This window comes from Kryptolebias marmoratus, linkage group LG5, assembly GCF_001649575.2.
Source record: "Kryptolebias marmoratus isolate JLee-2015 linkage group LG5, ASM164957v2, whole genome shotgun sequence".
Lineage (NCBI taxonomy): Eukaryota > Metazoa > Chordata > Actinopteri > Cyprinodontiformes > Rivulidae > Kryptolebias > Kryptolebias marmoratus.
Window position 1 is genome coordinate 7,114,113 of NC_051434.1, and position 27,651 is coordinate 7,141,763.

Consider the following 27,651-nt stretch of genomic DNA (forward strand, 5'->3'; position numbering starts at 1 on the left):
TAGCGACTTCAGGTTGTTTGTCTGTGAAAAACACACGGACGGGATGCTGCCGTTTGTCCTGGGATCAGTGTTTGAGTCGGAAAACGTCAGCAGAGGAAATAAAGGCAACCTTTGAATGTTTGAAATGCTCTTTTTGACACTAAATAATTGACATGTAATAAATGTGTATCCAACATAGCCAAACATTTACATTTTTTTTACTGAATACCTTAATATTTCTTTTTTTTATGCAGTTTCAGTTAATTATTTTTAAGTTGGGTTGTTATGTTTTAACACCATTTAATTTGGTTTTGACTGGTAGGAATGTCATCCTGCTGTTATTCCTCTGTCTTGGAACGGCATCACTGCGTTTGAGCTGCAAGACTGGAGAAAAAACTGTTCCTAAGCCGATGACGTTGCATTTCTCTGCATCTTACGCACTCAAACACTGCAGCAGCGTGGTAATTAAAAGAAGCAGGGGCGCCTCCAGATCGTTTCAAAGGGGGGACCCAGATGGGGTTCCCTGATATTCTTAAACCAAACGCCACAACGGAGTTTCTGGAGTTTTATCTTCTGTTGCCACAGAAGATAAATGTAGGAATTATTGCCTTCTGATATATGTCTACTTTGTTTTCTTACTTTATTATATCATATGACTGGAAATATCACAGCTAATATTCGACTCACTGAAGCGCCTTGAAGGAATGCTGAGTCAAATAAAAGCCATAAGAGCTGCCAAAATATGTGATTTTTTAAAATGTTTTTGATTTGAATTTTTTGTATAGCTGTATCATCAATAATCAGTGCATATTCATCATTCACTACCAAAAGTCTGCCGCAGAATTTGTAATAAATGAGCAAAATCATCAGAATCATGTTTTGTTGCCAACAATTACGAGCTGTTTGTTTACATTTGGCTTTATTCTCTGTTCTTCTGAGGGGCAAAACAGGGTGACTAAAAGCTGTAAGGATGAGAGTCGACAGGAGTAGAGTTACTTTGAAGGAGGAGATCGAGCGGTGGAGAGCGTTGAAGCAGAACTCGTGCAAACGAGCTGTGCCAAAATATTCTGGACTACAGGTTGCCGAATTTAGTTGTAAACAAAAGGGAGGAATAATTTCTGTTTTCAGACACAAATGTTGCAAAAGCCCTGACGAGTTTGAGTTACATTAACCCCCCAAACACTCATTTAATGATGTGGAAATTGTGTCAGAAGCGTAAAACGTTAAATCAAAAACACTGAAAATCAAACTCAATGGATGCAGATAGATAGATAGATAGATAGATAGATAGATAGATAGATAGATAGATAGATAGATAGATAGATAGATAGATAGATAGATAGATAGATAGATAGATAGAGGGAGTTGGAGTGAGGACAGAGGACGCAGAGGACAGATAAATGGAGGAATAAGGGAACAAACCAAAGAAAAAGAAGAAGAAGTAATTTTTTGTATATTTCTGTTGTGGCCATCTTGAATCAGGTTGACTTCCAAAAGCTTAACAGCTGTAAATGTATCCATCTAATGATTATTTTCTGAGCGTTACATCAAAATCCATGCCGGGACTTGTGAGATATTTTGCTAACAGATCACAGATTTAATACAAACACCCTCTCCTGTGCTTCCGACGCCCCTGAACTGAATAGAGTACTATCCGTGCGACTGATTCCGTTAAAAAACACGATTATAAAAGTGCAAATAAATAGGTAATTACTGCACCTATCGCCACGTTTGACGCAGATGGCAGCCATATTGGAATCTATAGCTTTACAAGTTGAAAAAAGAATAAAAAAGTTGATTTTTTTTCTGGGGATTCCCAACCTTCTTATCAGAAATGGAACGCACCAGTATTGAAACCTAAAATAATAAACATAAATAAATAAGAAAAATAGATGTGTAGTTTGATTATATGCCACAACGACCTGCCATAGACCTCCGCCGTGGGACTGAATGCCCGTGCTGTACGGAGACAGTAGCGATACGGGCTGAGCAGACATGGAGGCCCGATTACCGAGAGAGGCCCGTGCTGACACATCTAGGCCCAGCTAACGGCGACTCGTTGTGGATTTCGGAGCATCTCCCGGAGATATTACGGATACCAGCCGCAAGAAGAAGGGGAATGTTTTAAACCGCAAAGGAAGGAGGAATAGAGGGAGATCCATTTCAGGTCTGTTGATTCAACGCAGCCGCCATTTTGTTGACAGTTAGTGTTATTTTTAATAACCTACACGGCGCTGCATCTGTTATGGGTTTTTTTTCCTATCACGGAGATGTAATATTTAAATTTATTTATTTATTTAAGATTTCGTGTTTTCGATTGGACGTAAAAGCGGGGTAGTAACATTTTTCTTTTTTTTTTCGGGTTTAGCTCCCGTGCATCGTTAGCCGCCGTAGCCCGAGATGTAGTAACACGAGTGTGACGGCAGAGATGCAAGAAAAACGCGCATTTTTATTCATTTCTATGTATCTCTGTGACTGCAGATTTACTCAAATCTGCAGGGGGGGTTTGCTACACATTTATTCAGCCCCTTCCAACCCCACACAAAAAAAAGGTGCGGGTTCGTGGTTTGCTTTGCGAACTGAGCCCCGATCGTCTTTAAACGCGCTCCTCGCCTCTGCCATTGATACACAATCATGTTGCAGAGCTGTGTTTTAGTGTCAGCTGGCACTTTGTTACAAATAAACTAAAACATCTTATAATGTTAGGGTTGAAATGAGTGCAGAATAGCCAAAGCCAAGCTGTTTTTTTCTTTACCACCTTGCCTGCTGCTGTCCTAATTTATGAATATATATATATAAATGTATATATTTGGAGCGATGCTTTGCTTGTTCCAGCTCCACCATCGTCAACTTTTATTCTTCAGAGCTGGCAAGGTCAGCCTCTGTAGGTCGCTTTATATATATATATATATATATATATATATATATATTAATTAGAACAACACAAACATTGTAGTTTGACTCCCAGGGATAGGGAGAGTCTGCTTATATTTTTGTCTTTTTGTTGTTTTTCTTTTTTAGCTGTGACTATCCAAGCTCTGACCATGTTTTGGTTTTTGCCGTTTCAGCATTTGGAGGATTAAAAAAAGAGCAAAGAAGGAAAAAGAACATTATGTGGCCACCACGTTGATACACAAGGAAGAGAGACAGACAGAGAGACGAATAATGTGAACACCGTTTTCTGGACTGTTTCAGAGGTGAGTGTTGGAGGTAATGATGGTTGGATTCGGCGAGGACTTTTTACGTGTCTGAGGTTGGGCTTTTCTTCAGATTATTGGTATGACTAAACGGTGATCGGCTTGCAGGCAGGAGGAGCTGGTCCCATGAGAGCCGGTGTTGACTGTACAGGAAACCCAAATGGAGATTAAACTAATTTGGTTCGTTTTGTTTGTTTGGTTTTTTTTTTGTTGCTGGTTAGCTCATTGCATAACAGAGAGAGGAAAGCACCCAGATGAAAGCTGGTCAAACTGTGGCGTTTTTCAGTTTTCTCAGGCGGTAACGAAACGAAAGCTGCAGGGCTGCGTCTCAGCCATCGACACCTGTGTCACTTCTTTCTGTTTTTTTTTTTTTTCACTCCGGCACCGATTTGGTGGATTTCCCAACGTCTGAGCCGCTTCCGTTCGTAACAGTTAACGGTGTGTTGCAGGTCCACAGCTCTTTGGGTGACGAGACGACATGAAAGCCGGAGGTGGCGGCGAAGGAATTTGGTTCCGGGTCGTGGCGTTAAAAAGCCCTGAAAATGACAGGGAGCTCTCGGGGACAGACGCCAGCCCTCATGTGAATGATCTGTGCAAGGCGAGGGGAGGGAGGGTGGGCGGGTGGGTGGGATAGTATTGCTCTGGCCAAAGGGAAATCAGCAGTTATGAACAACGTGTGCAAAAGCGAGCGAGGAAGGAGGGAGGGAGGGTGGGAGTAAGAGTAGAAAAGAAATGGGAGGGGGCCCTGGAAGTTGTTTACTACGTTCCTCCATGCTCTGCCTTTTTTTTTCTTTCCCTGTTTGTTGCCCTGATACTGTGACTTTTCTGGTATTTATAGTATGCTTTAAAGTCCGCTCTCATTTCATGTGCGCTTATTTTTACTGTAATTCTTGACCGTTACTCAGAAAGCCGGTGTAAAGAGTCATTAGGGTGACTAATTTCAGTCCTAACAACCAGTCGGGTTGTCGTTGCTTCGCTTCGCAGTATGACTGGTAATGAAAGTACACTTCTGTTGTCCTTGCCGGGTTTTTTTTTTTGCATTTATGAAAGTACCTAGCTGCCTAACTTAATGTGCGTTGATGTTGAGGATTATTAATCTGAAAGACAGCGAATCAGCCTTAAAAAAGGCACCTTGGATAGAAATGTTTCGACACCCTGACAGGCTCTTCTCAGACCTTGTGTCATTTTGCGGCTTATTTATGGCGTAGCCTGCAGTCAGGCAGCCCGCGAGTGTTTGAGTATCAAAGCGCGAGGGGAGCGATTGTCACCGCGTGCGCGAGGAGGTGCTCGGGAGAACGTATTCGGCCGGAGTGGGCGATGTGGGTGAAATGTGGTTTTGATTAAAGCTGGAGCACAGCGAAATGTAGTTTGTGCGCCGTCACCAGTGGCTTCCAAGTTTGCGAAATAAGAGGAGAAGGGGGCAGGAAAAGGGCTTTAAGAAAACACCAAAGGAGTGCAGAGATTCATGGACTGTTAAAGAAAAGGGGGGGAGGTGGGGGGTTCGAGGAAAGAAAACATTGAATGGTGGGCATCAGAAAACTTCAGGCTCCAATCCAAAAGTCACACACGGTTCAGCTGAACAGAGACTTCTGGTTTTGGAAGTCCGAATCCAAAACAAACATTGTGCAAGACTTTATGTACAAAATATTCCCGTCTTCCTTTCGCCGCGGATGCTTTGCTGATGTGCTGACTTTCCTGAGGCTCCATTAGATGCCCCCCCCTTTAGTGGTCGCCGCTAATGTAGAGTACAGGGAAAACCGCTGGCACGTTGATGCTTAATCGCTCACTCACAGTTGCTGCTGTTAGAGGCTGGGAAAGGCAGCCGGATCGTCTGTGCAGTCCCAGAGGGACCTAATGTGCTGAGGTCACAGTTCTGAATTGCCTCCAAATGACTTCACAAAGAGAAAGCACCTGCTTGGGGGCGAATCCGCATTAAATCACTCAGTAGCTATAGGGAGCCGTAGACAACTTCATTGAATTGGGCTGCCCTCTGCGGAGCACAATTAAGAAGTATTCTGCTGTCTGTTGCTGTGCTGAGGCGGGGTATGAGCAGCTCGCCGCGATCGCAGCCACCAGGGCGCTGAAGCGGCCACTCTTTCGGTTAAGGCTGTGGGATTAACTGTCGACTCCAGACCAGGTGGGGTTTGCAAATTGCAGGTGGGCCCCCCCGTGTCTAAAGATAACATTTCTCAGGTAGGAGCGCCTTTGGCTGCGTAAGTGGGTCGCACGTTATTAATACGGACGGCGAGGAGAGGACACGGTAAAAATAATCCGGAGAGGACAAACAGTTTCTAATTCCCTGCGTCAGCTTTACATCATTATCATCCTTCCTAGTTGTTGGACGCTGCTTAAACCTGTCTCTGTTTTGTTGATTTTTTTTTTTTCTGTGTTGCAGTGGCTAATTATTTCTTGTCCTCTCTTTTCTGCTTTCTCCTTGCGTTACCTTTGTCTCCGCAGGCAGTTGAAGGACGGAGAAAGAGGGCTGGACAGCGAAGAAGGGAGCAAAGCCGCCTCGAAACAAGGAGAGCTTCACTTTCACGGCTACCCCCTCTCCCCTTTCCCCCCTCCACCCCTATCCCATCCCCCTCCCGCACAAAAACTCTACCTGGTCTCCACAACATCCCCGTCTCCCCGTAATAAAAGTCTGCATCCGTTGAAGTTCTGATGGATCAGAAGGTTCAGGGGAGAACTGCTACTCCACCCCCACCTCTCTCCAGTGCTCCCACAGGAGAGCGAGAGAAGGATGGAGGGGGCGGGAAGAAAGAGGACGAGGACGAGAAGAAGCGGGACAGAGAAAAAGAAGGAGCCGCAGCTGTCCCTGCCGGCGCAGGCGGGCCAGGAGTTGCCGGCGATGACCAGTCTCAGTTTTCCGTCAAGGAGAGCAGCCTGTCCGAGGGCAACGTCAAGCTTAAGATCGGCCTCCACACCAAGCGCATGAAAAAGCCCCCGAAGATCCTGGAGAATTACGTGTGCCGACCGGCCTTCAGGGCCACGGTGAGGCACACGGCTCGCGGCGGGGGCGGTGCCCGCGGGAACCGTGCGGGGGCCGCAGGCGACGGCGCTCGCAGTCAGAGCCCGTCGAAGGGCCGGGACAAGGAGAAGGAGAAGAGTCTGAGCGTGAGCAAGCCGCCGGCTTTGTCGTCTTCATCGGTTCCTTCTGTGAAAGTTCCTACATCTCCTCCCGCTCCTCCTGCCATCACTAAAACCCCGTCACCCTCCCAAGTGAACGGGAGTGCTCCAAAAAGGGTAAGGAGGACGAGTGCTGCCAGTTTTCGTATTTTGATGAAACTTAAGTTTCGTTTTGGCTAACTTACTAAACTTTTCTTTTTTGTTGTCCACAAAGTTGTTTACCTACTCTTCTTCCTTTGAATATTTCCAGTCATTGCTACGGCAGCGGGCCACAACAAAGCTGCCCTTGTAATTACTGTGTTAGCGCACAGATAAAGAGCGGGGCATAAATTGTTCTTTAGTTTTCTTTGTCTTCTAAATTGGCCTGCCTCTATTCATCATGGATCACCCTCTCCAGTCTCCCTGTCTCTGTGTCGTCTATCTTCTGTTTCTGCCTAGCTGTGTCCTCTCCAACACCCCCCCCCCAACTCCAGCCCTGCATGACCCCCTCTTACTAGCTCTCCCTCTCTGTCCCCAGTCTGACCTCATGGAGTAACTCCTCCCTCCCTTCCTGGTTCTCAGTGTGCAACAGCAGTGGGTTGAAAGTTTAATTACAGAGCTGTAATATATGAGCAAAAACGTGCTTTTGGATTGAAGTTTGCTGGTGTGTTTTAATGTGTCATATACTTGCTGCAAATTTGAATTTAAAAACTTATGTGATGACATAGTTACGGAATTATTCATTAGATGTTGTTAATCACTTACTGCATTACATTATTTTCTTTTGCAGGGCCAACCAAAGACAGATTGCAAGTCGGATTCGAAGTCTGATACAAAATCGACCACTAATGCGTCCGAGAGACCCCTCAATCTTCACCGCCCTCCACCGGACAGCAAGTTGCACTCCTCCGGGAAGAAAACGCCAACTCCACAAACGAACCCGCGGACATCTTCGCCTTCTTCGCCACCACCTGCATCAAAAGAACCAACATTTGACGGCGTTAAACCTCCTCAGTACATTTACAGCACAGAAGGTCAGAAAGACAAGGACAAGGGTGTTCAGAGTTGGGGAGCGCCGACGGTGACGGAGAAATTAGCCCAGCTTATAGCAACCTGCCCGCCATCAAAGACCCCTAAGCCAGCTAAACCCGCAAAGACTGATCCCGTTCCCCCCCTTCCAAGCTCAGGCTTCATGGCTCCCACAGCCAAGCAGCGTGACAGGGCCATGGCCAATAGGAACACATATTCAAGAATGTTGCACCTTTCTCCCCCGCCCCCTGTGTCAAGACCACCTGGTCGGCCTTACGGTTCTAGGAACAAAGACAGCGTTTCAGAAAATTCCTCCATCCTGATGCAAGTAAGGAAGGAGGACTCGGATGGGTCTGGAAAGGCTATTATTAGCAGTGGCAACAACAGCATTAACATGAGCAGCAGCAACAGCAGCAGTCGCAGCAGCAGCCCTGCGTTCCCCTATAATCGCCTGTCATCCATGTCAAAGGACAGCAACGGTGAAAACAGCAGCAGCAGTATTTCTAAGCCACAGTCGCGTCCTTCTCAGAGCTCCCCGCACGCCACATCTTCCCCGTTTTGCCCAATTTCGTCCTCTTCCTCCATTTCAGCCGAGCAGAGGACGGTGAGCGCAGTGAGTCACCTGGGCTCGCCCGTTCCCTCACAAGGACACCATGCTCAAGAGTCCCCAGCTCTGGCGGAGGAAAGTGGTGCGGGCGAGAAGGAGCAGGACAGCGAAAGCCCCAGAGACTTAACCAAGTGCCCCCCTTCAGCAGGAACGGGGAAATCAGATGGGAAAGACAGGGGAGCAGGTAATCAGTCACTGCGTGTTGAGAGGGGCAGAAGTTCCAGTCCAAGTAAGCGCAGTCCCAGCAGGGAGAGCAGTCAACCCAGTCGAAGTACGAGCCCTCCTGAGCCTGTTAGACAGAGGGCACCTTCTCCGTCTGAGCCGGAGGATGAAGAAGGTTCACAGACACCTCTTAGAGATGATTCTCCGGATTCATCCCTCGACTCAAACGACGAGCAGGACAGTAAACCCTTCAAAAAGCGCAGGGGGAGTAAACCCCGCTGGACTCACGTTATGAGCAAGATGCAGAGTCAACAAACGGACCAGGGTGGTCTCTTCAGCGAAAACAAAACCACCCTGCCCTCATCTGCAAGCTCGGAAACACCGCCGCCACCCGTTAAAAGACCTGTAGGCAGGCCGCCAAACCCAAATAAGGTCAGACCAAATCCTGTGCCTCAAAGCTCAGTGTCACAGCTTTTTCCACCCCGGCATAACAAAAGAGGAAGGTCAAAGTCTAAAATGCCCAGACTCGATGCCCCAACCCCTGGAAACTCCTCTAATAAGCTAGCATCCTCCAAAGTTTTTTCATCTTTGCTGAAGTCCAAGGAAGAGCAGGACCCACCTGTGCTTCACCCAGAGGTGGACTTGAACCCCCCTAAGCCTATGCCGAGAAAACGTGGACGGCCCAAGCGCCTGCCTCCGACTCTACCCCAAGAAGGCCAGCCTCCCACATTAGCTCCCGAGGCAGGAGACATGGGAGACAAACGGTTCCGCAGCAAAGGGAACGGGCAGCTTATTATGAAAACTATTATTAGCAAGATCAATAAGATGAAAAGTGTGAAGCGCAAACGATTTCTGAGTCAGATCCTTTTAGGCCCGAGAACAGAAGAAACTCCTAAAAGCAGCACCAGTGCCATGGTAAGCTCTGTGGAATCTACAACACAGTCACTATCCTCCCTAGCTGCTTCTTTTGGGGGGAAGTTGGGGCCACAAATTAATGTTAGCAAAAAGGGGACAATATACATGGGTAAGAGGAGAGGCCGTAAACCAAAAGCAGTGGCTACGGTGTCATCGCCAGAACCCTTTCTGTCTCCGAACACCACTTCCCCTCTCCATCATCATCAGTCTCAGCACCAGCTCTCCTCGTCGGAGGTCTTTCCCTCTCCCTCCTTCTCACAATCAAGCGGAGGCCACAGTCCCATCAGTGATGCCAGCTTCGTGGAGCCCGGCTCAGTGCACTTTTCAGGTCACTCTCACTATTCTAGCTCCCATCACAGCCACAACACCTTCTCCTTCCCTCCCCCAACCTTCTCAGCTCCTAACAAGGTCCTGGGTTCTTCATTATCCTCTATGGCCACAGCAGCGTCTCAGAAAAAGTCCTCTTGCCGCGGGTACCCTCACCACCACCATCATTACAGGCAGCATTATCATTATCACAAGCTTTCTCCTCCCCGGCCACTCCATCCTACCTCCCCAGCTCCCCTCAGCGAGCTAAAAGAAGCCACTCCGTCACCTGTCAGCGAGTCCCACAGTGAGGAGACCGTGCCCAGTGACAGTGGCATAGGAACAGACAATAACAGCACATCTGACCGTGGAGAGAAAGCTGGAGGGACCGGCGGGTTGAGTGCAATTGGGATGCCAGCCGGAATGGGATTATTAATGCCAGGTGTCATGGGTTCGGCAATTGCTCCAGGGATGGGCCTTAATTCCAGAGGCAGACGTCGACACTCCGCTGTGCTTATGGAACATCCCTCACCATCTCCGTCACCCCACGGGGCGCGGTCATCACCCGACCCCCGGAGACCTCACCCGACAGCTCCCACTTCCTCCCTACTGGGCCACAAAGAGAAACATAAGCACAAGTGTAAACGCCGCAGCCACGGATGCCCCGGCTACGACAAGCTAAAGAGACAGAAGAGAAAACGAAAGAAGAAGTATTTGCAGCTGCGGTCTCGGCGGCTTGACCCAGACTTTCTTGCTGAGCTGGATGAAATAATTGTGATGCTAAGTGAAATACGGATAACGCACCGTTCTGCAGGGCACCGGCTCAGCAGCGGAATAGGCATAGCACCGGGAACAAGTAGGATGCCGGGGTTGGGGAACCGACCTGGTGGTGGAATCGGAGGCCCGAGTGGTCCTCCTCCTCATCATTACGTTCACAGGGACCTCCTGCCTACAATCTTCAGGGTTAATTTTGGCCGGTTTTACTCTCATCCTGCCTACTCCTGCGACCCGTTGCACTATGTCCGGAAACCAGACATGAAGAAGAAACGTGGACGCCCTCCCAAACTGAGGGACTCCATGTCTGAAGTTCCTTTTGTACCTGGACTGGGATTCCCACTCTCAAGTGGAGGTTTCTACCACCCTTCTTACGGCGTTCCCTACTCGTCTGGACCTCTGGGATTGGGCTATTACAGAGGCTATCCTCCTGCAAGCGCCCTGTATCCCCACCCACACCACCAGTCACCTCACACAGCCCCATCCCACCACTCTCACCACTCACCGTCTTTCCCCCCACCTCCCCCCACGCCTTACATGCACCATCACCACCCTTCACATCTCCTGTTGAACCCCTCCAAATTTCACAAGAAGAAACACAAGCTGCTCAGGCAGGAGTACTTGGGAGGAGGCAGGTCCCCTGTCCTGTTCCCACCCATGTCCTCTGATCTTTCATTCAACTGGCATCATAAACACAAACACAGACACAAACACAGAGAGCGCTGCTCCGAGGAGGACCGGGAGGAAGCAGGAAGGAGTGGATCAGGGAGCCGAGCTGCTGCTGGTGTTTCTGACAAAGTAGCATTGAGTAAAGGAGAACGAGTTGGTGGTTTGGTAATGGCCGAGTCATTACAAAGATGCCGCTTCGGAAGAGACACTTCCAGTACCACTGCCAGCAAGCAAGCTGCTGCTACCTCTGCCAACTCGCCCTCCTCTTCCTCGTCCTCGTCTGCAGAAAGGTACAAGCGCAAAGAAAGCTCCATGTCCTGTTTAGGACCCTCTCGGCTCACGCTGGATAGCAGCTCGAAAGGCCATCATCCAGTCGCATCCTGGTTCAGAATGGGCAGCTCTGAAGCGGACTACTCTCAGCTTTCGCGGAGCCACATGGCCCCCGGCCAGGGCTCGTTCTCCGATGGACGGGCAGGGGACGCAGCAGGCTGCTCAGATAGCGAGGACGAGGAGCCTCTCACTCCCACAGAGGACGTAAAAGCTCACAGTTCTCCTAATCTTACAAATCTCTTCGCCTCGGCTCTGACCCGAACTTCACTGAAAGTCGGCAGGAACAGAAAGGCGGACATGGTTACAGAGAGCTCCAACTTCAGCCACGTGGATCGGCCGGTGAGGAAGGACCGCTCAACGTCAGCAGAGAGGAGGGAGTTGGGTAAGTCCAGTTCTGTCCGAGTAAAGCTAAGAAACCTGTCTGAACGGGCTGCTTACAACAGCATACAACACGTTACAATAGCAGCTAATCTGTAGCTAAAATCTTGTATACCTTTAAGCTATTCACACAACTCAAATTTCAGTTTAATAAGTACCAAAGTCAGTTGTGTATTGCGTTTATTTTCCAAAAATAGTTCTGACGCAGCCTCCTCCTGAATTCTCTGAATGTAATTGGCTAATGTTTGATGGGATGTTGGCACAGCTGGGGTATCAGTGGCTCCGTGTGCAGCAGGCAGTCAGATCCAACCTGAACTCCTGGCTTTTGAATTTGTCCAGCAGTTTTTTTTATTTTTATTTATGTTTTTTTTCACCGCAGCAAGTGGGCTCTACAACTCCGTTTGATCTCGGCACATGAACACGCGCGTCCCACGAACCCTCCCTCGCTGCGTGCCGAACGATTGTGCTGCGGTTAGAGCAGGAACCGTCCGCACTTAAGTTGTGGCTACAACAAACATTAATAAATTACAGGTTCTCTATTTGTAGCCCTCCGAGCTGTCCACCCTCTGAAAGTAAAAATAGGGTAGCTGCACCGTTGCATCTCCTGTAACGTCAGACATTTGGTAGCTTTTACCGTTGTCTACTCTTTCTTGGCAGAAGAAGAACGTGTGATTGCTTTAGCTGGATTTTCTCTGAGGTTAGAGGGCCACAATTTGCCACAGTTGATGCAGCACTTTTGTCAGAGATCGTGTTACTGAAGGGGCGGAATATTTTGTTAACGCGATATTTTTAGAAGTCTTTTTTTTTTTTTTTTTTTCATCAAAAGCCCACAATGTGAGGCCTAGTTCCATCCGGCGGTCCACTCAGCACCTGGGCCGAGTTAATGTTGCTGATGTAAGGCATTGCTCCTCAGCAGTGATCTGGCTTTCTCTGCGTTGCTCCGAGTGGCTGCTGGGAGGAAGTGATCCTTCGCACGCGAGCAACGGTTCCAACAGCGTTAATAAGTACAGTTGAACGTTAAACGAGCGTCTCAGAGGAAGATGAGGTGTTAAAAGGTTCTTGTCAAGGTAGTGTGGCGCAGTTCAAAACAAGCCAAGTAATCCCAGATTACGGCGTTGGACTTCAGGTCAGCCAGCGTTCACAGGCAGCACGGTGACATTAGAGGTCAAGAGTCGGCTGGCACGTAAGACAAGTGGCGACAGAAGTAGGTGAATATGACAAGACGAGGACGTGTAGATGGCCACGTGAGAGAAGAAGAGTTCAAGAGGGTCTAAAGATAGAGCTGAGCTGGACTTTCAGTAGTTTTTACAAAAGGTATATAAAATAACACAACAGCAGCGTTGCCCCAACATTAATCTGCATTTGTCATTTTTCGTTTCAATGCTCCTCATGTGCACAAACATGTGAAAGCGATGGAAGGTGCGCGTGTTGTACTTGTGCTTCAGGAACAGTTCAGTGCATGAAGTAAGATGGCCTGTAATGGCCGAGCCTCAGTTTTCCCACAGGAACATGTCATTAAACCTTATGTTAATGTGTCAAGCGTTTAGTGGTTGTTTTAAATGTAGCAGCAGTGGATTAAAGCAGCTTAAAATATAACTTCCCTACACGCTTAAGCTTATTGAGCACTCATTGTACTCCTGAGGGTTTAATTACACTTCTGTAATATCGTTGTCTGCAGATGAAAAACGTGATTTTTATTTTTTTTAATTATTTTTTTTTAATTAACCAAGGATACTCTCTCTGCATTGTGCCTGCCGTTTGTCAGATGAGAAGCGAAACCACCTCTCAAACCTCTGGAACCTTTAAGAGTTGTAGTTTTCTCATAATAACATATTGTCTTGGAGTTAAAACATCATTTGAAGCTAACAAGCATGTTGCATTATGTCAAAACAGTGGTGTAGGATAGCATCTCGTCTGTCAAAGAGTAGATCCGCTGCAGCTCAAACGACACTAACGCCGCCCACTTCTTAACTTAAATTGTATTTTGACTCTTTCCAACTTGAGGGTTTTCCTCACCTGAGTGCAGTGATGTCAGTAATCGTCGTTGAACATTATTATTATTCTGACATTAACTCGATTAAAACCTTTCCTGAGTAAGGCACCATTTGGTTCTACCAGGAATCGGCCCAGCGCGTCCACTTCCTGTGACGGTGCGCAGAATACAAACATGTCAGCCGTTAGCAGTTAGTAGTGTTGGGCAGAGAAGCAAATTTATTGTGTAAAACTCAGAAAAAACAAAACAAAGCCCACATACCTAATGATTTCTATACCTTTATGTTCTTATTGTGAAACACAAGAGCACAATATTGTTGTGAATAGGTCTGTGAATGAGAAAGTTAAAGATTTGCAGGAATATGTGAATTTATGCAACATACTTGCAGTCCTGCTCTGATCTTTAATCTTTTCCCACCACTGCTGCTTTTTGACGACACTATGTAAAAACATAGAAACTCTGAAGAAACTTCTTTTAGGTTAGGCAAAGAAAAGGGGTTGGAAAAATATGAAAAAAAGGAGAAATATGTGTGAAAGTGTAGCAGTGTCTGTCATTTTGTAATAAAGGAAAGCAGAGTAGGGCAAATAGTGGAAACCAAAAATAGAATAAAGAGTGATCCTGTCAAAAACAGTTTTGGATTATGCAGGAAAGCAATATTTAATGGTTTTCTTCGTATTCTGATTTCAGCTCTGTTCTGTGATATTCAGGGCTGCAGATGTAGCATTGATTTTGTTTTGTGTTTTTCCAGGGTCATCAGGTATTCAGACAAGAGGTGTCTCCGCCTCTGAAGGGACTGAAGGATCTTTACACCACCGGCAGCTGCACCACCACCAACCCTCTCTGTTCCACTCCCACAGCTCCCCTTCCTCCTCCTGCCTCTCACCCCCTCAGGACTTTTACCTGGATTCCTCCCTGCCCCACCTGTCCCATCGGGCGCAGCCGTCGAAGCGCAGCCTGCATCACGTCAACAAGATCCTGCGTGCCAAAAAACTGCAGAGGCAGGCTCGCACAGGGAACAACATGGTGAAGAAGAGGGGTCCCGGACGTCCCAGGAAGTACCCCCTCCCCTCCCCGCCGCCCTCCCCTCCCCCCGTGGCTGAACTGAATCCAACTCGGCACAGAGACGGCGCGGCAGAGCGGCTCGCCGGGCGGAGAGGCTGGGAGGGGAGCACCGTCGCAGATGCTATCGAGTCTGTGGTCCAGGGGCAGCGCAGAAAAGGTCAGAGGAGGAAGCACTGGGAGGGAGACGAGGATGACGAAGAGGAGGGGGAGATCGAGGAAGACAAGGAGGCGGAAGAGACTGAGGAGCAAGTGCCAGAAAAAGAGGAGAACCCTGGTAACCTGGCTGCGAGGCCCAGAACTGGGACAGGAAGAAGCTGGCCTGCCGAAGAAGTGCATCAGCACTTTCAGAAGTAAGTCGTGTTTCATTTAACTGTAGCTGCTTTTATTCCTTCAAGAACGATTGACTAACCTCGGGTTCTACTTTCAGCCCGGTAGAAAGGAAGCCAGAGGAGCAGAGTTCCCTAGAAGGCCCGGGTCCCGTCTCCAAAGAACAAGCCGCACCCCTGCCCATGAACAACCAACGAGAGAAGAGAGCAGCCAGACCTCCGAAGAAGAAGTTCCAGAAAGCGGGACTGTACTCTGATGTGTATAAGACTGAAGAGTGAGTCACAAAGAGAGCTTCAATCTGCTTGACGCCGACACCCCGAGTGGCTGTCTTCACCGTTCTCACGTTCCTTTCTCCCTTTCCTGCAGCCCTCGCAGTCAGCTTTTACAACTGAAGAAGGAGAAGCTGGAGTACATACCAGGGGAACATGAATATGGATTGTTTCCTGCTCCGATTCACGTTGGTGAGTTTTGGTTTGAAAGCTTACTGACCTGTGTTTTTCCCCCGCTGTCACATCTACTTTTGATGTGTTATAGTGAAAGTTTGTACGGTAGTCATGTTTCTTCACTTTGGGGTGGCCTCGTGAAAGTGATACCCTGGTTTACATGCTTGCCCTAAATTTCATTTGGTTTGTGTTTTACAGGGAAGTACCTGAGACAGAAACGCATAGATTTCCAGTTGCCTTATGACATCTTATGGTTGTGGAAACATGATCAGGTGATTTCTCCTAAACAGAACAGTGCTCAGAGCAGCAGTTTCAGATAACCTACATGTGCGTTTAAACCTATATTTTTTTGCTTTTTTTTGTTTTTGCCCTTCAGCTTCACAAGAGGCCCGATGTCCCCCTTTATAAAAAGATCAGATCAAGTGAGTAATTGGCTTTGTTCGGCTTATGTTTTCTGTCTGGTTTTATCTCCCGTTTTGTGTGCCGCTGATAATGTTTTCAATCCACGAGAAGGCGTCAGAAAGCGTGGATGCGAGTCGGTAACCTCATGTTTCCGTATGACAGATGTTTACGTGGACGTGAAGCCTCTCTCCGGTTACGAAACAACCACATGCAACTGTAGGTCTCCTGACAGCTCGGCTGAAAAAGGCTGCCTGGATGACTGCCTGAACAGGTAACGTCACCGAACGCCAATTAAACGCAGCTCTTTACGGGTTTCTCATTAGTAGCTGCAGTATTTCAGACAGGGATGTGAGTTGATTGACTTTTTTCTTCCTCAGAATGAGCTTTGCTGAGTGCTCTCCCAGTACTTGTCCCTGTGGCGACAAGTGTGACAACCAGCACATCCAGAGGCACGAGTGGGTCCAGTGTCTGGAGCGGTTCCGCGCTGAAGGAAAAGGCTGGGGCATCCGCACCAAGGAGTCTCTCCGCTCCGGACAGTTTATCATCGAATACCTGGGCGAAGTGGTGAGCGAGCAGGAGTTCAGGTGAGGCGCGTTCCGTTTCTTTTTCGAGGCGACAGAGGGGGGGAACTTGTCTTTTAATCTTCTGCTGCTTCGTGTCTGCCACCTCGCAGGAACCGCATGATGCAGCAGTACTTCTCCCACAGCGGACACTACTGTCTGAACCTGGATAGTGGGATGGTGATCGACAGCTACCGAATGGGCAATGAGGCGCGCTTCATAAACCACAGCTGTGAGCCTAACTGTGAGATGCAGAAGTGGTGGGTGTCATAATAGCTTCAAACCAATTCCCTTCTAATGCTCCTCTGGGTTCTGACCAAAAACGGAGAAAAAATACATTTGGGTTCCTTTTCTGAACGGAGGTTACAGATTCAACCACACCTGGTTTAAAACCCACGTTTGTTTTGTGATCGTAAACGCAGAATGCTGTTTTCAGCATCACGCTTTAATGGTCAAAGTTGGTGGAGTTTACTGTATTCCGAAAATATAGTCAGTCTGACTAAATTACCAACCATTTTATGGCGTGGTATGAGTGCATTCTCAAAGAAGCAGATTGGAAATTGTTCCACCTAATCACCATTTCGCTTTCTAAATGCCTATAACACTTAAAGTTATTAAACTGGAAAATTGACTAGTCTCCTACCTAACTCGTTTCGCTAATTGCTTCTTTGTTTGTGTCTGATTACTTGGTTGAAATTAGTTGCTTCCCGAGACAAATTGACTGCAGAGCAAACGCCGGGAATGGCTAGCAATTTACTCAGTAGAAATATATTTTAATAAATAAGCGAAGACAAAATAATCCTTCTCCAGCTTACTGACCATTTTTAATGGTTTTTATATTTTTAATGTCACATCAGATCAATTATGTTTGTTTTTTAAATCAGTGTTGGCTTTTAAGATTTGCTAAAAAACAACAAAGTAAGTAGATTCAGTGTAAATAAGATATTTCTTTTTGGATAAAAGGGACGTGTGTAGCAGGTTGGCCTCACTGGAACCGAGAAGGCTCCACTTTGTTAATGCGTTGGTGTTGTGGTAATCCGAGGAAGTCACCTCGCTTCTCGCCTGTGCTCACTGAGCTAAATGGCTTAAAGTCACTCGCACTTTGCCAAAAACGGCCGCTGGTTTTCCACGGGGTTGTTCGCGCAGCCTGGCTGAATTTAACAGCAGTTGGAAACTCGTCTGAGCCGACCTGCCACCGTTTTCCTCAGAGTGAGCCAACGACCTCCAACAAAGAGCAGCTCGTCATCTAGGCCATCAGCCCGTGTATGGGTGGATGTAATGTAGAGAGGCTCAGCTATAAAAATATAAATAAATAATAAAATTTAAAAAAAAAAAGCCTCGATGAGGATGGAGGATTTCCAGCACAAAGCCTGATGAGTCATTCATCTTGTCACAGAGGAGAGATTGTATGCGCCGCGGCCTTAGATACAGCGAAAGTGCTTGAAAACAATGTGCTGAAGCAGCTTTTTACCCCTGTAGAAGGAATAAATTACCAAGCGGCTGGCGAACAGAGCGCTCTGCTTTATTCTTAGAAGAACAACGAGAAGCCGAGACACAGGCTCCTTTGTGAAACGGCAAATTTAAATGAAAATATATTTGAATTTTAGGGTTTTATTTACAAACTGTTACAGCTAATCTGCAGAAGAACCAGTGACCTCTTAACATCTGCCATAAACCCCGTGGAGGGATTGTTTCAAATGTCAAATTCTGCATGTTTATGGGGTTAAGGTCAAGGCCCGCGGGCCAGATCCGGCCCTCTGTAACATTTCATCCGGCCCTCCAGTCTGGGACAGATCAAGTCTCTGATTCTCATTTTGCTTTAAAAAACTGAGCCTAATAGTGAAGTTTTCTCTTGACAGTGATTTAGAAGCCAATAATATAGAGTTTTAATTTCTGATTGAAAAGGTTTTTGTTGATGGCTTTTTTAAAAAAATCTGTTTTAATGTTAAAAAATGTATTTAAAACTGAGTGAGGCATAAGAAATGACTGCTAATGATGTGCTTTTTGAAGTTTGATCTATTTGTCTGTGTTCATTAAAGTATGCTTGCTCTAAAGAAACTGGGAAAAGGTCATTGATATTTCTATATGAATGATTTGACATATTACATCTAAAACCAAGGTTAATTTATGTCATTTAATAAATATTGATCGTGATTGGCCCTCGGCTAGGACCAAATTTTTAATTTTGGCCCCCTTGCGCCACTGGGTTTGACACCCCTGGGTTACAGGGTGGCTTTGGTTTAAAACGTTTAAATAACTTTGCTCCTTCCTTGCAGGTCGGTGAACGGGGTGTACAGGATCGGTCTCTTTGCTCTCAAAGACATCAACAGCGGCACTGAACTCACCTACGACTACAACTTCCACTCCTTCAACACCGAAGAGCAGGTGACACACCAGCCAGTAAACCAGTGATTCCTCAAAACGTTTTCTGGCTCGCAGAAGCTGAAACAAGTTCATGCTCCACTTCTCGATTTCTGTCAAATATTAACAGATATAAGGGAAGCGGTTTATTTAAAACAAAAATAGAGGATCCAGGTTGAGTTTTAGTGAAATAAAGTTCAACACAGTGGCTTCAACAAACTGTTGTTTACCTTTCTTGGCTAAATTTGAAATGACCCTAGTTTTGGTTTCCACTGTTTACCGACTGTTCCTCCTTTTTCAAATATATAATTAATGATTCTTCAATCTTTTATCAAAATCATGTTTGTTGCACTAAATGCTAAATTCCCGTTTTCTCGGCTCGTTCTGTTTGCCTCACCGTGCAGCAAGTGTGCAAGTGTTTCTCGGAGAGCTGCCGGGGCATCATTGGAGGGAAGAGTCAGCGCATAAACGGCCTGCCTGGAAAAACGGGGGGCGCTCAAAGGTTGGGTCGGCTCAAGGAAAAAAGGAAGTCCAAACACCAGCTCAAAAAACGAGTGAGCCATTCATTTAAATTACAAGTACTCTGAGCTTCTCCTGAAGTTATCTTTGGAGTTATTGGTCAAATTCAGACCGATTTCAAGAATAAAAGCTGCAGCTCCTAAAGTAAACAGGCCAAGTTGTGTTTTCTATTACGATCCAACCTTCATCTTAATACTAATTTTCTTTGAACTGCAGGAGGAAGAGTCGAGCGACAGCAGCAAGTTTTATCCACATCTCATGAAGCCCATGTCTAACAGAGAGAGGTAAACACCGAGGAACCTGAGAGTAAAATCTGTTACACACATAACGTTTATAAAACATTAGGTAGGAACTGTTTTTAAAAGCCTTAGATCATTCTGTCACAGGTAAAATAAAAAATAAAGATCTCTTTTTACACAGCATCATTTCTTTTAACACATTTTGAGATTTTAGTATTAGATTTTTACAGATCTGGTTGCAAACACAGGTGGATGGTTTATGTTTTGCCATCCTGTTAGTGATTAAACTACACAATAATAATCCTTCGGAGTCTCTGGTTCCAAATCTAAAAACAGAAAGAGGCTAAACGTTTGGTCCTTTAAAAGAGAAAAAAAAAACTCTGTCTTCTCTTCTGCCACCGTCAGAAACTTTGTGCTGAAGCACCGAGTTTTTCTCCTGAGAAACTGGGAGAAGATGAGGGAGAAACAGGAGCTGCAGAAGCGAGAGGGTGAGAGGGAGCGGGACGCTGGCAGCCTCTCCATGTACGCCCGCTGGGGAGGCGTTATCAGAGACGACGGCAACATCAAGTCAGGTGAACCTCCAGGCAGCGTTCAGGAGACACGATAAAACACAGATTTACCGTCAGGTGTTCCTAACTCTCTCTCTCTCTCTCTCTCTCTCTCGCCCCAGATGTGTTCCTGACGCAGTTTTCGGCTCTGCAGACGTCGCGGTCTGTGCGCACGCGGAGACTCGCCGCCGCCGAAGAAAACACGGAGGTCACGCGCACCGCACGCCTCGCGCACATCTTCAAGGAGATCTGTGACATGATCACAAGCTACAAGGGTTAGTGGTGTGAACTAATTTATTTACACCGTCGGCTGTAGCATCTTCACCGCAGGCAGCTGAAGGGAAACGCACTGAGTCACTTCTTACATTCGGCACAAAGCTAACATCCTGCCCTCCTGTTTCCAGCAGGGAAACAAAAAAACAGGAATTGTTAGGACTTAGGCAGACACTGGGTCCTACTTCAGGCCTGTTCCAGAAGCTGGCCCTTTTTAAAATGTATTTAACCAAAACAAAGCTGCCAGACTCCCAAACTGATCTGTCGGAAAATGATGCGGAAACGAGAGAAATCGTAGGGTTTTTTTTTTAAATCTGTGTAAATGCTGAGCAGAAATTTGCTCAAGAAGCTTAAACTGAGATGTTAAAGCTAAAAGAACCAGAACACTGGTTAAAAGTAGCAAAAGGTTAGCAATAAACTAGCTAAAAGTAAAAAAAGGGCTAGCTAGCAGGACTGTAGCTGAAAGTTAAAGCTAGCAAAAGGCTATCTGAAACCTAAATGTAGCATGTCCATTTTTTTCTTCTTATTGATCATAGATTCTTAAATGTGATGTTTGTCTTCTCACCGAGTAGCTCCGGCGTTAACCAAACAAAAGCTTCTCGTTGCCCTCAAACCCGGAGTCATTTTTATACATGGCTCCTGTCCTCCTCCGTATCAGTCAGGTGGTTTCTGTATTCAGTGATTTCTCTCAGCCACAGCCAACAAATATTTCAGCGTCTCGATATCCAGAGATGTTTTTTTTTTTTTGTTTGTTTTTCCTCAGACTCATCTGGCCAGATCCTCGCCGCTCCTTTGGTGAACCTCCCATCCAGGAAGAGGTGAGAGCGCAAACGGATTCATTCATTCGTAACGTTCCTCTGTTTTCCAGGCAACAGTGTTACTTTATCTTGTCTTGTTTGTGTACAACTCCCACACAGTGTAACAGTTTTATCTTTCACCACGCATTTGTGCCGTGACAGCCTGCCTGTGTGTGTGTGTGTGTGTGTGTGTGTGTCTGGTATTGATGGTAATCAGTGGGTGTCAAAACAAAAACAGCTTTTTGTGTCCTCCCCCACACGACAACTTAAAGTTGTCATTAGCACATATTTATGAACGCAGCACTGATTTTTCTTTCAATCCGGCGTAAAAAAAACCTTTTAGAATCGGTTTCAAAGTGGATTGAAGAAGGCTGGTTGTGTTTCTGTGCACCAACAGGAATAGTCAGTACTACGAGAAGGTGTCCGACCCCCTGGACCTGAGCACCATCGAGAAGCAGATTCTCACCGGCCATTATAAGACTGTGGAAGCGTTTGACACGGACATGCTCAAAGTGTTTCGTAACGCTGAGGTAAGAGGTGTCATCCGCTGCGTCCGTTAATTATCCTCCGTCTTTTGTTTCTTTTTGCTTTAGTGTCACGCCGTGCTCTTGTGAGAACGGATCTCATTAAGATCGTAATAATCCTTTCCAGTCATAAAAAAAAAAAACAATTACAAATCCAGGGGAAATTAAAGTTCCTGAAATTCAATTTTGTGTGCCTGCTTCCATTTTAACCACATTTTTAGGACCAAAAAGATGACCAGAAAGACGTGATGCCTTCATTTTTTTTTCTAAAGCCACATTTTTTACACGTTTTAAGGTTAATATGCTCCGGAAAATATCCTCAAATATGACTCAGCAGGCAGTTCAGTCCTTGGAATTGCTCAAACAGCTTTTTAGATCTCAACAAGTCATTTTGGATGAAAGTTGAAACAGCTTCTGGAAAAAGAAATGAACTCTTATCTGCTTCAGGGACTGTGATTTCCTGAATAAATGCACGCAGACGTGCCGAGATTCAGCTTCTGAAATACTCAATTCTTAGTCTCAGAGGGGAAATATTTTTGCAAAAGCATCTTTAGTTGGTAGTTGAGGGACGAATGAGCGAAAGTAGTCAATCTGTTGGGTAATTTGTGTCAGCGATCATTAGAAACTTAAATATAACCATCGCAGGGAACATAAAGCACCCGTTCATCATCAGACTCTGTTAGGAGACGTTTGTGAGTCTCCTCATCATCATTCGCTCGATAAAAGGCCTAATCAGGGCACCGTGCAGCTCATCCAATCAGCGCCATGCTTTCCGTCCCCCCCTCTCCCTCACACACACAAACACGGCTCCCAAATGGGATTTAACGTCTCGCCCGCTGATCCTCGGCGCGCACGTGGCCGGCGCTTTTTGATTTCCATTTGTATAGCTTCGCTGTTTAAACAAGTGCCACTCGAGAGCCCTTCGGGGTCCTCGAGCCGGAGGGGGCTTGGAGTGGACGTATGAATTAGAGTCACCTTTTCTCACCAGGACCTTTCTTGTCTGTTTTAAATCGGAAGTGAGAGGAATGTGAATTAGTCTGAGACTGAGAGCGACAGGGAGCTCTGAAGATGTGTTGATAAAAATCCTGACGAGTTTGATTTGCAGGCAGACAGATAAAACTCATTTGTGTCATTTTGAGGCTTTTATATACAACTTTTTGTGAGGCATTGTGCGTGTGATGCATTTCCCCAAACTGTCTCCTTATTTTTCCATTAAAACAAAAACAAACATTTGCGTTTTCTCCAGAAATACTACGGTAAGAAGTCCTCCGTCGGCAGAGACGTGTGCCGGCTGCGGAAGGCCTACTACAGCGCCCGCCACGAAGCCGCGGTCCAGATCGACGAGATCGTGGGCGAGACCGCCAGCGAAGCGGACAGCTCGGATTCGCTGGAGCGCGACCACCTTCACCACCACCACGGAGGGCCGGGCTCCCACGACAAAGACGATGACGTCATCCGCTGCATCTGTGGGATGTACAAAGACGAAGGCTTGATGATCCAGTGTGAAAAGTGCATGGTAAGTGGTTAAAGAAAAGCCTTTTTTTTTGTTGTTGTTGTTGTTTTTATTTGTTCTCACTGGCTGGTCGGCCGCACCTGCTTTACTCTGTAATTTCTCCTGAGACTTCACCTTGAAGTTTCTTAATGAGATTTTCCAAGGAGAGTGAGCAGTCAGTCCTCTGTGGATGTTATTTATTTTTAAATAAATTTAAAAAAAAAAAGAAAGAAAGAAAAGAAGCTTTCAATATTGATGGAGCTTGAATTCAGAAACAACTGTGCTCGTGTGAATCACTCGTGCAGGGAAGCGTGACAGCACCAGCTGGCCTGTAATCTGTTATGAATAATAGGTTTTATTCCTTTTTTTTTTTTTATTATTCACGTGTAAAATTGGTTTTGTTGTTTCAGGTGTGGCAGCACTGTGACTGCATGCGCCTGGAGACTGAAGTGGAGCACTACCTGTGTGAGCAGTGTGATCCCCGGCCTGTCGACAGAGTACGTGCGCCCCTTTAAAGCATCCCCACCAAAGCTTTATTCATTAATAACTCTCTACAAGGGGAGATTTATCACCGCTTTCCTTTTTCCCCCCTCACCTGTGTTGTTGCCGCCACAGGAGGTTCCCATGATACCTCAGCCCAGCTACGCACAGGCTGGCTCCATCTACTACATCTGTCTCCTTAGGGATGACCTGCTGCTCCACCAAGGTACGGAGCGCTTCGTGCTTCTGTCAAATGTTGACGTTTCAAAGCTTTTGAGTGTTTTGAATTTAAGAATCTTGTGGTTTCGTTTACCCTTTTGGTTACTCGTTACAGGGTTGTTTTTTACAGTTTAGGCTTCCGCATCTGTTGTTTGAGTCTACCATCGTGTTTTTGTTTGTTTTTAAGTTTAAAAACATCCGCCGAATGATGTGATTTTAAACGTCAGACCTCTTTGATTGCAGGTGGAACAGAAATGCCTGGCCAGGCTTTCATCTTTTCGTATAAATCTCTTTTGGATTTAAAGTGACGCAGGTGAATAATCTGTGGGTTTGTGTCGTGCGCAGGTGATTGTGTGTATCTGATGAGGGACAGCAGGCGCACACCTGAAGGGCAGCCCGTCAGGCAGTCTTACCGCCTCCTGTCTCACATGAACCGCGATAAACTCGACATCTTCCGGATTGAAAAACTGTGGAAAAATGAAAAGTGAGTAAAAAAAAATACATTAGGGTTATCCACTCCTGGGTTGTCTTTTTTTCCTCGTCATAATGCGTGACGCTCTTTATCACCTTCGAAGGGGTGAGCGGTTCGCTTTTGGTCATCACTACTTCCGCCCTCACGAGACGCACCATTCTCCATCGCGGCGTTTCTACCAGAACGAGCTGTTCCGCATGCCGCTGTATGAGATCATCCCCCTGGAGGCAGTGGTGGGAACATGCTGCGTCCTCGATCTTTACACCTACTGCAAAGGTGAGGAAGAAGATTATTTCGATTGATTTATTTTTATTAAAGGTGGTTCTTTCAAACGGCGCCGCTGAGACGCATTATCTTTGCTGCTCTGACGGGCCACGAGCGTTTAAATGTGCCTTCTTCCTGCAGGACGGCCAAAAGGTGTGAAAGAACAGGACGTGTACATCTGCGACTACCGCTTGGACAAGTCGGCCCACCTGTTCTACAAGATCCACCGGAACCGCTACCCCGTCTGCACCAAGCTGTACGCCTTCAACCATTTCCCAAAGCGGCTCACGCCTAAAAGAGACTTCTCGGTGAGGCCGACGAGGGTCCGGGGTTTCTTACCGTTTTAGAAACTGTTATAAAAGGCATTTTAGGCGTGGAGGTCAAGTTACGGCTCATTCTAATTCTCTCATTGTTTACATAGCCTCCAGCAAAAGCCCTGATTGAAGCTGAACTAACCAGAAACAAATGAGGAAAAACCGCACATGCTTATGTTTTCACCTGAGGGGAAACCACAATGAATTACCCGCTTTGTAATTTTCTCTCTTGTGTTAACATGTTAAGAATTTATTTTTGGCTCGTGAATCAGGGGGGGTTGTAATTTTTTTACAGATTGACAGAGATTAGGAAAAGCTTCAGGGAAACTGTTAGATCAGCCATTAGTGAGGGCCGTCTTAGTTTTCATTTAGAAACTAACGTAATCTACTTAATCTACCGATTTGCAGCCTCATTATGTTCCCGACAACTATAAGAGGAATGGGGGCCGATCAGCGTGGAAAAGTGAGCGACCCAAAGAAGCGTCTGGCTGCGAGGACGACGGCTCTTCCTGCGAGCGAGGCGAGGACTTCCCACCGGAAGAAGAAGAAGACGGAAGAGGAGCAGACGACGACGTGGACATGGAGGACCCCGAACTCCTTTCAGCCAAGCACAGACGACCCGACCGCGGACGAAGAGGGGGAGGGGACGACGAGGACGAAGACGAGGAGGAAGACGAGGAGGACGGGCTGGAGGCCGAGGTCCGCAAGGAGCTCGAGGAGAGTTCCAAAGAGAGGATGGTGGAGATGCTGGAACTGCCGTCATCTTCGGCGTCCTCGCCCCTTCATCATCCGGCTCTGGGCAGAAGAGAGGCCCAGAGGGAACGGCTCAACAAGATTCTGCTGGACCTGCTGCACAGAACGCCCAGCAAGAACGGTGAGGGACCGGGAACGAAGCAGGGGGGTAGGTCAACAGACAAATGTGGGTTTCTTTGTCACATCATTCACACACATAAGATGTTTCTTCTGCTGCTGTTTCTCCATGAATAAAACTTCATATCGAAGGAACGGAAAAGGTGTTTTTGTATACATCTAGCTTACTCTATTGTGCATTTTGGCTATTTATAGGGTATCTAAATCTGAATTAATACTCAACAGAATAAAACATAAAAATCATAATACCTGGAAGTTTGAAGAAATTCTTCATGTTTGAAGCAGCAGCAGGAAGGTTTTTGAGGTTGTGTTTGCTGATGTTTCCTGATGAGGACGGATCAGAAAATAGTTTAGGGATTAATATTAAGAAATAATACCAAATAAAAACACAAACTTATAGAATTTTCTGACCAGTGTGTCCAAAATAAAAAGTGAACACACGTCAGAGACTGAAAAAAGTGCATCTTTGAGTGTAAAAGATGTAGACGAAGTGTTAATGTTTCCACTAATTCGACGCGATCTACTGAAATATAGTTTTCTGTGAATAGATTTGCTTTAGTATAAACGTCCAATTATCACGTTTTTATGTCTGCAGAAGGCAGCAGTGTTTATCTTTACAAATTAATTCTCAAGCAGACTTATTTTCTTACATCTTTAGTCTTCGTAAACGTCGCTGTTAACGACTGTCAGAGTTGTGAACGCTGCCTTTTTAAAAAAAAAATGATGGCAGCCATTATAAATACAGCTGCAAGCGGGGTTTCGACACACAAACGTCGCAGGCAGTTTTGTAAACACAGCTCCAAATGCTGCACAGAGATTAAACTGAAACCGGAGAGGCTGTGATTGTCGCTGTATTCGGTGCTTTTGCCATCATTCATGAAGGACGACTGGTGAGAGCAGGAAAATGAGAAACAATGAGGTTGCTGCATTTATTTTACTTTAGTGTTGAACGTTGGTTTTGTTATCTTTAATATAAGCAGCTCTTTGCTTTGGACCGGTCTAAATTGGGTGCTCCTTTTTAAGCTTTGGCTCCAAACCATTTTTGGAACTGCTAGAGAGTAAAAGAAGTTTATTGATCGCTGTCCTTAAAATAGAGGCAGCTCTGTCAGACTTTGAGTTTGTTGTTTCCTGTTGTTTCCTCCACTGTTTTTGATTTAACGCGTTCGTTTTTGTGCCAGCTCCTCATTCTTCCTTTCTCTCGCTCCTTCCCTCCCAGCGATTGATGTCACATATCTCCTCGAGGAGGGAGCAGGCCGGCGCTTGCGGCGAAGGACGCTCGGGTTTGGCGATTTCGTTGGCAGGAAGTAACGTTTTTTTTTTTTTTTTTACATGCCTCTCATGCACACTGCCTTTTACTGACGTGAACAAGGAGCAGAAAACGGAGACGAGGCGAGGAGGGAAATGAGCACGGCTGGTTGTCCCACCATTACGGACCACAATGCATCCCTGAGGTGGGGCGGGGGGGTCGGCTGTTCCAGCTTACCTCTTCCAAGACTGTCATCTCAATCTTGAGAGGGTGGAGGAGGGGTTCGGGAGCGCTGACTTCGAGGCAGTTTCAGCTCGTCGGGGGTTCTGGAGGAGAGAGCTGACCCAGTCTTCTTGGTTATCTAAGTAGTATAATGCAAAACCTTTCTTTTAAAAAAAAAAAAAAAAATGAACATAGGACAAATAACCCATGCACTTAAATGCATTGAACATTACAAACATGGGTAGATGTATTTTACTAGCAAGCATCAGAATTGAAACAAATGGTACTGAATAGGGATGGCTTATTGTTTAGTTTCAGCAGGGATGTAAACGCTGAACAATTGTTCTCCTTAGTGGGGTCTAGCTGCAATGACAAAAAACAAAAAATATAACGAATGAGAGAAGCTATGCGCCAGGACGTCGGGGTGGCAAACGTCATAGGAGAAAGGCTGAGCGGTGTGCTCTGATGCGCTTTAGAAAGAGAGAACAATGGTGGCGAACTGCACTTTGGTACCATAGATATTGTGAAGCTCCGTGTAATGTATCTGTAATGAAACACACTAACACTCTC

At 46.3% G+C, this 27,651-nt stretch overlaps 1 protein-coding gene across 5 annotated transcripts; it reads left to right on the top strand.

Moving 5' to 3' along the window:
• Nucleotides 1-1,937: 1,937 nt before the first annotated feature.
• On the top strand, nucleotides 1,938-27,285 carry ash1l (ash1 (absent, small, or homeotic)-like (Drosophila)). Of its 5 annotated transcripts, none has more exons than XM_017423483.2 (27): nucleotides 1,938-2,146; nucleotides 3,048-3,176; nucleotides 5,634-6,422; nucleotides 7,075-11,458; nucleotides 14,196-14,859; nucleotides 14,937-15,110; nucleotides 15,203-15,297; nucleotides 15,478-15,551; nucleotides 15,656-15,701; nucleotides 15,844-15,952; nucleotides 16,059-16,265; nucleotides 16,355-16,501; nucleotides 18,518-18,626; nucleotides 19,007-19,156; nucleotides 19,338-19,405; nucleotides 19,766-19,932; nucleotides 20,031-20,183; nucleotides 20,945-20,999; nucleotides 21,376-21,508; nucleotides 22,749-23,018; nucleotides 23,405-23,491; nucleotides 23,610-23,700; nucleotides 24,039-24,177; nucleotides 24,269-24,441; nucleotides 24,571-24,737; nucleotides 25,152-25,644; nucleotides 26,983-27,285. In XM_017423483.2, exons 3-27 carry the CDS (start codon nucleotides 5,841-5,843, stop codon nucleotides 27,123-27,125), a joined length of 8,880 nt encoding a protein of 2,959 aa, XP_017278972.1. In that variant the 5' UTR covers nucleotides 1,938-2,146; nucleotides 3,048-3,176; nucleotides 5,634-5,840; the 3' UTR covers nucleotides 27,126-27,285. The 5 variants fall into 5 exon arrangements, with proteins under 5 accessions (XP_017278972.1, XP_017278982.1, XP_037831774.1 ...); XM_017423493.2 differs by having other exon boundaries at nucleotides 25,152-25,617; XM_037975846.1 differs by having other exon boundaries at nucleotides 25,152-25,617; nucleotides 26,989-27,285.
• Nucleotides 27,286-27,651: the final 366 nt, after the last annotated feature.